This window comes from Bufo gargarizans, chromosome 5 (assembly GCF_014858855.1).
Source record: "Bufo gargarizans isolate SCDJY-AF-19 chromosome 5, ASM1485885v1, whole genome shotgun sequence".
Taxonomy (NCBI): domain Eukaryota; kingdom Metazoa; phylum Chordata; class Amphibia; order Anura; family Bufonidae; genus Bufo; species Bufo gargarizans.
The window spans coordinates 24,711,667-24,721,751 of NC_058084.1; the positions used below are offsets into that span (position 1 = coordinate 24,711,667).

The following is a 10,085-nucleotide window of genomic DNA, read 5'->3' on the forward strand; positions in this document are numbered from 1 at the left end:
ATAATCCATCAGCAGAAGCTGCAGAGCATTGAAGCTCTGGATGTTGCCCGCTGTGGCTTTCCGTTCTCCTGCTCTGGCTAGGTTGCAACTAGAAAAGAGCTAAGTATTTGAAAATTCGTTTTGGCTATTTTGCTGAATTTTACAAAAAAAATTGATTTTTACCCATTACGTCATCACAGAGCACATTTCTTTGTACATAGTAGGTGCAGTGACAGAAGATCTAGTGTGAAATCTATGTGTATTTTTAAAATACTTAAAAATGACCCCACTGCAAAATACAAAATGAGCCTTAATAAATTGATACTAAAAGGAAAAAAATTAGGTATCCTAAATAAAGAAGAGGCTGGCTTTTTAAATACGAGACAGCCACGAATTTCCTGCTTTTATTACCTGCCTAAGGTTCACAAGTCAGAATCCCAGCCTCCTGGGCGCCCCATAATTTCCGGCATTGGGAGTCTAACAAGCAACCTATCCAAATATGTGGACACTATTCTCCAAAAGCATGTCCAGAAACTACCAGCCTACTTAAAGGACACACAACATGTCCTACAAATCCTGGAAACCATAAACTGGGAACCTGACTATATCTTGGGGACACTTGACGTCACCTCCCTCTATCCAGTAATAGAGAACGTTAAAGGGAAGGAAGCGGCCCAATGTTTTTTATAGAAAGAGGGAAGCATACCCCCTGAACAAATCGAGTACCTTGGGGAGTGTATCTTATTTATTTTAAATCACAACTATTTTAAATTTGAAGATACCTTTTTCCTGCAGACGTGGGGGACCGCCATGGGGACCAGATTCGCGCCAAGTTTGCCAATCTATATATGGGCAGGTGGGAAGAGTACACAATCGTACTCCACGTGGATCTGGTCCTCTGGTGGAGATTTATCGATGATATTGCTTTTATATGGAAAGGGGGTGAACAATCCCTAAATAACTTTTTAAGGAATATCAATAAAAATGAATTTTATCTGCAATTTACGCCCACCTATAGCACTCATGAAATAAACTTTTTAGACCTGACCATTAAAATTCATAGTAACATAGTAACATAGTAACATAGTACATAAGGCCGAAAAAAGACATTTGTCCATCCAGTTCGGCCTGTTATCCCGCAAGTTGATCCAGAGGAAGACCCCTCTCTAGTAGCTATAGCCTGTAATATTATTAAGCTCCAGAAATACGTCCAGGCCCCTCTTGAATTCCTTTATTGTACTCACCATCACCACCTCCTCAGGCAGAGAGTTCCATAGTCTCACTGCTCTTACCGTAAAGAATCCTTTTCTATGTTTGTGTACAAACCTTCTTTCCTCCAGGCGCAGAGGATGTCCCCTCGTTACAGTCACAGTCCTGGGGATAAATAGCTGATGGGATAGATCTCTGTACTGACCCTTGATATATTTATACATATTAATTAGATCTCCCCTCAGTCGTCTTTTTTCTAAAGTGAATAACTCTAATTTTGATAATCTTTCAGGGTACTGTAGTTGCCCCATTCCAGTTATTACTTTAGTTGCCCTCCTCTGGACCTTCTCCAGCTCTGCTATGTCTGCCTTGTTTACAGGAGCCCAGAACTGTACACAGTACTCCATGTGTGGTCTGACTAGCGATGTGTAAAGTGGTAGGACTATGTTCTTATCACGGGAATCTATGCCCCTTCTGATGCAACCCATTATCTTGTTGGCCTTGGCAGCAGCTGCCTGACACTGGTTTTTGCAGCTTAGTTTGCTGTTTATTAAAATTCCTAGATCCTTTTCCATGTCAGTGTTACCCAGTGTTTTACCATTTAGTATGTACGGTTGACTTGCATTTTTCCTTCCCATGTGCATAACTTTACATTTATCAGTGTTAAACCCCATCTGCCACTTATCTGCCCAAGCCTCCAATCTATCCAGATCCCTCTGTAGTAGTGTACTGTCCTCATCAGTGTAAATTACTTTACACAGTTTAGTGTCATCTGCGAAAATTGATACTTTACTATGCAAGCCTTCTACAAGATCATTAATAAATATATTGAAGAGAATAGGGCCCAATACTGACCCCTGAGGTACCCCACTAGTGACAGTGACCCAATCTGAGTGTGTACCGTTAATAACCACCCTCTGTTTTCTATCACTGAGCCAGTTACTTACCCACTTACAGACGTTTTCTCCCAGTCCGAGCATTCTCATTTTATATACTAACCTTTTATGTGGTACAGTGTCAAATGCTTTGGAGAAGTCCAGATATACGACATCCATTGATTCGCCCCTGTCAAGTCTAGAACTTACCTCCTCATAGAAACTGATTAAATTAGTTTGACATGACCGATCCCTCACGAAGCCATGCTGATATGGCGTTATTTGCTTATTTCTGTTGAGATGCTCTAATATAGCATCTCTCAGAAAACCTTCAAACAGTTTACCCACAACAGATGTTAAACTTACCGGCCTATAGTTTCCAGGGTCTGTTTTTGGCCCCTTTTTGAATATTGGCACCACATATGCCATGCGCCAATCCTGTGGGACATTCCCTGTCAGTATAGAGTCTGCAAATATCAGAAATAAGGGTCTGGCTATGACATTACTTAATTCCTTTAGGATACGGGGTGTATGCCATCCGGTCCTGGCGATTTGTCTATTTTAATCTTTTTAAGTCGCTGATGTACTTCTTCCTGGGTCAGACAGGACACTTTTAATGGGGAATTTATTTTTGCGTTCTGCATGTCATCTGACAATTTATTTTCCTCAGTGAATACATTGGAGAAAAAAATATTTAACAGCTTTGCTTTCTCCTCATCGCTCTCTGCGACTTCCCCCTCATTACTCTTTAAAGGGCCGACACCTTCAGATTTATACTTTTTAACATTTATATAATTGAAGAACATTTTAGGGTTAGTTTTACTCTCTTTGGCAATTAATCTCTCGGTCTCTAGTTTGGCCGCTTTTATTAGTTTTTTACATGTTCTATTTTTTTCCTTGTAGTTTTTCAGTGCTTCCGTGCTCCCCTCCTGTTTCAGTGAATGATATGCTTTCTTTTTGTCATTTATTGCTTTCGTTACAGTTCTATTTATCCACATTGGTTTCTTTTTATTCCTTAACCTTTTATTACCATACGGTATGTACCTCTCACAATGAGATTTTAGGATGTTTTTAAAGATATCCCATTTTGTGGCTGTATTTTTATTTTTGAGAACTTTGTCCCAGTTAGTTTGGCCTATGGCCTCTCTTAGTTGGCTAAATTTAGCTTTTTTGAAGTTTGGTATTTTTGTTCCTCCCTGTAGAAACGCTCGTTTGAATGATAATTGGAAGGTTATTACTTTGTGGTCACTATTTCCCAGGTGTCCCCCAACCTGCACGTCTGTTGTTCTGTCCGGCCTATTGGTTAATACTAAGTCCAGTATGGCCGTCCCTCTAGTCGGGTCCTGAACCAGTTGGGAGAGGTAATTGTCTTTGGTTATTGCCAAGAACCTGTTTCCTTTATGAGATATACAAGTTTCAGTTTCCCAGTCTATATCTGGGTAGTTGAAGTCCCCCATAATAACCACCTCATTATGATTTGCCGCCTCGTCTATCTCGTTTAGTAATAGATTTTCTGTGGACTCTGGTATATTAGGTGGTTTATAGTAAACTCCTATTAGTAATTTATTGTTGTTTTTAGCTCCATGTATCTCTACCCACAGTGACTCCACATGTTCATGTCCCTCATTTATATCTTCGCGGAGTGTGGGCTTTAGACCGGACTTTACATAGAGGCAGACCCCTCCTCCTCTCCGGTTTTGACGATCCTTTCTAAACAGACTGTAACCTTGTACATTAACTGCCCAGTCATAGCTATCATCCAGCCATGTCTCAGTTATTCCCACTATGTCATAGTTCTCCTCACACATCACTAATTCCAGTTCACCAGTTTTATTAGTCAGGCTTCTGGCATTAGTATACATACATTTGAGAGGTTTATGTATATTTTTTACCCTACACCTTTCCTTCTGAACTGTTCTAGTCCCTCCTTCCATTCCTCCCCCAGTCCCATTACTTTGCCCCCGGTCTCTATCTGCACTATCTTCCCGTCCTATAACGTAATTACCCTCCCCCCCAATCCCTAGTTTAAACACTCCTCCAACCTTCTAGCCATCTTTCTCCCCAGCACAGCTGCCCCTTCCCCATTGAGGTGCAGCCCGTCCCTACGATAGAGCCTGTAGCCGATAGAAAAATCGGCCCAGTTCTCCAGGAACCCAAACCCCTCCTTCCTACACCAGTTCTTGAGCCACTTGTTAATCTCTATAATCTCCCGCTGCCTTTCTTGTGTGGCTCGTGGTACAGGCAGTATTTCGGAAAATACTACCTTTGAGGTCCTTGCCCTCAGCTTTTGACCTAAATCCCTGAAATCATTTTTAAGGACTCTCCACCTACCTCTAACTTTGTCATTGGTTCCGATATGGACCATGACCGCTGGATCTTCTCCAGCCCCTCCCAGTAATCTGTCAACCCGATCCGCAATGTGTCGAACTCTAGCGCCAGGAAGACAGCACACTGTTCGGCGATCACGGTCTTTGTGACAGATTTCCCTATCTGTTCCCCTAATAATGGAGTCGCCCACTACCAGCACCTGTCTGGCCTGCCCTGCTCTCCTGGTTCCCTGCTTACTGGAGCTGACATTCCCCTGACTGGCAGAGGAAGTGTCCGGCTGCAGCAGTGCCGTCCCCGGACTGACATCCCCCTCATCTGCCAAACGTGCAAACTTGTTGGGGTGTGTCAGATCAGGGCTAGCCTCCCTGGCACTCTTCCCTCTACCCCGCTTTCTAACTGTTACCCAGCTAGCTACCTCACTTTCCTCAGCCTCCTCTCTGTCACCCTCCCCCTCATCTATCCCAAAGAGTGCTTGCTCGGTGAGAAGCAAACTCTTTTGCAAATTATCAATGCCTCTCAGTGTTGCAACTTGCCCGTTTAGAGACTCGATTTGCGATTCCAAACGGGTTATTTGCTCACATCTAGAACAAAGATATGCACCCTTGAACTCCTGTTCCAGGACTGCATACATCATGCAAGATGTGCACTGGACTGCGTTGTAAATTGTGCAACACATACTAAATGGGGATTACAACAGTAAAAAAGTAAAACAGTATATATGATTCAGACCTAGACCCTGTCTGCTGTAGCCGAAGGGCTACGCAAAACCAAGCCAACAACACACAAGGAAATTATATCCAACCTTAGTTTCCAAACTCCTTTTCTTAAACTCCTTGTTTTTTTAACTCCACTTAATAAGAAGCCCACTTAGTAGAGCAAGCCCCAGGAAGAGCAGGCTCTACAGAGTTTTAGTGGGTTAATTTATAGCACCTGGTTGCCCAGGGCACTCCCCTTAATTAAGCAGAGAAAAAAAAAAAAAAAAAGGTTTAAATGGCAGTACTAGAATACCAACACTTAACTTTCAATGATCTCTGCTGCAATCCACACTCAGCCACCTGCAATCACTCCCACAAAACCACACACAGCACTAGAACTCCTTGTTTTTTTAACTCCACTTAATAAGAAGCCCACTTAGTAGACAATAAAATAGTGACCCAGACGTATTCTAAGCCTACAGATAGCAACAGCTTCATCTCCTTGAATAGTTGTCACCTTCCGGTCTGGCTCACTAACATTCCACGCAGTCAATATATCCGTTTGAGAAGGAATTGCACGCTGAGTGAGGAATTTGTATACGAGGCAAACAACCTACACAAAAAATTTGAAGAAAAAGGATACAATGTGACTGAACTCGAAAAAATAAAACTGGAGGTCCTACAAATAGAGAGAAAATCACTTATACAAAAGAATAAAGATAAAATTAATAAGAATGAAAATAACAAAATGCATGACGGTCCCGACTTCAATATACCCATAATAACCCAGTATCATGGAAAAGAATTCCAATTCAGACAAATAATAAAAAAAACACTGGGATATTCTCAAACATGATAAAATTTTGGGGAAAAATTACCCATGGCACCAAAATTTATCTTCAGGAAATCGAAAAAAACCTGGGAAACATGATAGCTCCATCCATTAGAACCAATATTGGCAGGAAGAAACAAAATTTGCCTGATGACAGAAATGGATTCTTTCCATGTAGACCATGTAAGGCCTGCCTAGCTTCAAGGCAAAAAGACAGTATAAAGGAAATCACCACTGGAAATAACATACATAAAATAAAAAAATCACATAACATGCCATTCTAAGGGGGTTATCTACCATATAAAATGTCCCTGTGGGAAGATCTATATAGGGAGGACAAAACGTGTACTAAAAATTAGAATATGGGAGCACATAAAAAATATTAATAAAAAATTTGTAGGCCACCCATTGTCACGCCACTTTATTGAAAAACATAAAGGCACATTTAAAGGCTCTTCCTTTGGAGGGGTAGAACAAATAAGGCAGGATCCTAGAGGTGGCGATTACATTAAAATGATGTCCCGCAAGGAGAGCGAATGGATTTATAATCTAAACACCTTGGCTCCCATTGGCCTTAACCATGAAATTGAATTATTCGCTTTCCTATAACCCATATTTCTTGGTAACCCATAAATATACAACGGACCTCCAAGAAGATACTTTAATCATACAATGTACCAATAACTATAAAAGGGGTGAAAAGAGTGATTGTTGCTATTAGCACGGAGCCATATATATACCCATCAAACAGTATGAACCTTACTTAAGGAATATATACTCACGGAGTTGTAAAGCGAATCAATAAGACCCATTATCTATGGCAGAACCCCTTTTCCCTGATCAATACAGTGTCCTCTCTTGCTCCAACGTGGCCTTGTAAAAAAAAAACTGCTTCCATGGGAACCGACAGGCTTAAAAACCAATAAAGCAGGATCCACATTCATCCCTGAGGAAGGAATACGCTTATTCCGAAATGCGTCGGAGGTATTGTGGACCATAGAGGCTTCCGTAGCTTCAAGTGTGACGTATAAAGTCATCTTAAATATCACTGCCCGACCCGGGTTTCGCCTGGAGGCTTCGTCAGAGCCCCTGACAAAGCCTCCAGGCGACACCCGGGTCGGGCAGTGATATTTCAGATGACTTTATACACTGATTTCTAGCGGTGCTGTTGTGAGTATAATAAAGCCTTTATCTTTGACATATTTACAGGTACCGCGCTATGTTGCTGATCTTTTGAAGGGTCACCGCTGTCCTGTGAAGTTTCGGTCGGCAGTGTGGTGTGTGCCTGTGGGGAAGTTTCAGCGTGGGATTTGATTTAACTGCGCTTTCCTTCTACAAGGCGTTTCCAAACTACATCTCCTTTGAAGCGCGGACCTGGACTTTGGTTTATTGATTCATCTTGGCTGATGCCTGATGTTTTTATCATGTAATTGTTAAATATATTACTACTGCTCTTTTTGTATTTTATTGGATTAAATAAAATAAAAATATCAAGTAAAAAAAAAAGATATTAGATAAAGTGGAAAGAAACTAATGTATATCTTTGAAAAGCATTCCAGTGTCAAAAGGAGGTACGAGAAGAAGCCTGTGGAGATAAACTAATTGACCAGAAGCTTATGGACTGCATCGCAGACATTGTCCAGAAGTGTAACGGCTTCCAGCCCTCGATAAACCTAAAAGACAGTATCTGGATATGCCTACCATACTACAACCCACAGTGGAAACCTGTAGTAGCATAAATTGTGAGTACGGCAACCTGTAAAAAAGGTACAGAGCTTAGTCTGACATTGGGGTCCTCCCTGTGGTTGTATAGGGAGAATTTGTTGCACTCCTATTTCTGGATGCATATACTAAAGCCAGATAGGGAAGTGGAGTGTGAGGAAATATGCTTTAAAGAGACATTTTGGCCTGTTATCTACTACTGCAGCCATGTGATATCTGTGGAAATTGCACATTTTGTAAGAACTGCCAGTCCATACATGGGATGAGAACTGCTCAGACTTAATTCTTCCGTAACCTCCTGTTCTATTGTTGAAACTGCCTCATCATTGCCCTTACAGTCCTTTACCATCAGAGGCATCTCCAAACATCATCAGGCAGGAGAATAACCAGAACTCGGGTGTACCCCGAAGGGAAGAAAGGTGCACCCTTCCATCACTGCACGGCCCAGGGGAGCGCCAGAGTAAGTAACTTCAACCACCTATTCTGCTACAGTACTATCAGTCCCATCCTCTCTGCTCTATCGTACCACTCTGTGGCTTTAGAAAGGCTACCTGTAGCCCCAGGAGTGCTGGGAAGAGCTGGGTTGCTGTGATGGTTTAGCTTCTGGGGCAGCTGCAGATTGAATTTGTAAAGTGGGAAGGGGCCATCCTTATAATGTCAGCCCCCAGCTGTTGGTTTAACCTAAGCTCTTTATGAAAATAGCGGGGACCCCCATGTTATTTAAAAAAAATAAAAAATGATGTATGGTCCTCCCGTTTCTACAACACTACCATAGGAGAGATGTTTCATCAACTCAAGGACAAAGTGGGTGACTTTTACCTGGTGACATAACCATGTGGTTTTCATCATGTGGAGAAAACCATTCGGGGAATACTAGTGATGGATCAGAGACCACGTCAGCGACCACAGGCTGAAGGATGAGACCCTTACTTGATGACAAAAGTTTGAATGACAGAATGGCGGTTTTCTAAAGGTTCCGTTTCAGGGGATTGAGTTGGTGACTCTTGAGAGGAGGTGATTCTGACAGAAAGGTGGTTCAGCGTGTGTCCCGTTGATATTGTGGTTAGAAGCTGTTTGAGCCTCAGGTCTGAATGAATGCATGCTTTATCATCACCTGATCATATGCTGATGGGGTTCCTACTCTTTGCCTCGTAGTTGATAGGCCGTTGTGGGGGAGTTCCAGTCACTCCAGGGCTATAGTTTATGTAGAATTTCTAGTAAAGGCAGTTTCCAATTTTCTAGTCACGCAGAGCCAACCAGGGATCCTGGCAAGAAGGTGGAAGCGGTTGTCACGGCTGGTGTCTTCTGTGGTGCTGGTGCACAGTCATGTACACCCTGCTCAAATAATTCTCGTAGCACATGATTTCCCGAAATTGTGATAGATTAAAATTTATGGCTGACAACAATGTACGCAAATAGACAGTGTTATGGGAATGTTATCCCATTGCCAGTAAAAAAATATTTAAAACATTTTTTTTTATTCTTATTCTTTTTCAGTTTGCAAACCAAAAATAAATAAGTAAAAAGTAAATTTTATATATAAAAATACTAATTTGCTCATTCGTCAGGTGATAGGTGGCACATTTACATGGGGCAATTATAGGGAATGAGCATACGTACCCGATCCTTAACCTTACCTAAAACAGGGGCAGAAGGAAATTATGTTATCAGACAGCGACCACCTGAACTCTGACAGCTCATCGTCCTGAGGGGGAAAAAAGCACGTCCTTCTCAACACGCAGGAAATCACAGTGTCTGAGATGAAGCCGGGCTGTGACGCAGAGACAGATCTTAGGAGCATCCAAGGAACAAATAAGGATTCCAGCGTTTTAGCCCCTCCAGATCAGCCGTATCAGAAGAGGGAAATTATTAGTAGAAACCATGTCACCCACACTCTAAAGGTGGAATGGACAGCACTCAATATATGCAAAAATAAGTCTTCTTTTATTGTACAAAAGCTGGTGTGGACCAGAATGTTTCATATATTCATACTATACAGCCACTCATCAAAAGAAAGGTCCACACGGCTATTGTACATTAGACTGTGGTGTCAGCAGAGTCATCTCATTATCAATAGACTGTGGGGTCAGCAGAGTCATCTCATAATCATTAGACTGTGGGGTCAGCAGAGTCATCACATTATCATTAGACTGTGGGGTCAGCAGAGTCATCTCATTATCAGTAGAGGACGGGGTCAGCAGAGTCATCTCATTATCAGTACAGGACGGGGTCAGCAGAGTCATCTCATTATCAGTACAGGACGGGGTCAGCAGAGTCATCTCATTATCATTAGACTGTGTGGTCAGCAGAGTCATCTCATTATCATTAGAGGACGGGGTCAGCAGAGCCATCTCATTATCATTAGACTGGGGTCAGCAGAGTCATCTCATTATCAGTAGAGGACGGGGTCAGCAGAGTCATCTCATTATCATTAGACTATGTGGG

At 42.0% G+C, this 10,085-nt stretch overlaps 1 protein-coding gene across 1 annotated transcript in view; it reads right to left on the reverse strand.

The window, feature by feature from the left end:
• The window catches only part of LOC122938835 (NXPE family member 3-like), an 86,129-nt gene extending 79,368 nt beyond the window's left edge, over nucleotides 1–6,761 (reverse strand). The window contains exons 1-2 of the mRNA XM_044294665.1: nucleotides 6,701–6,761; nucleotides 5,730–5,765 (exon numbers count right to left, since the gene is read on the reverse strand). Coding sequence (XP_044150600.1) covers nucleotides 5,730–5,765; nucleotides 6,701–6,730 — 66 coding nt within the window. The 5' untranslated portion in view covers nucleotides 6,731–6,761. The remainder of the gene's footprint in view (nucleotides 1–5,729; nucleotides 5,766–6,700) is intronic.
• Between the last annotated feature and the right edge of the window lie 3,324 nt (nucleotides 6,762–10,085).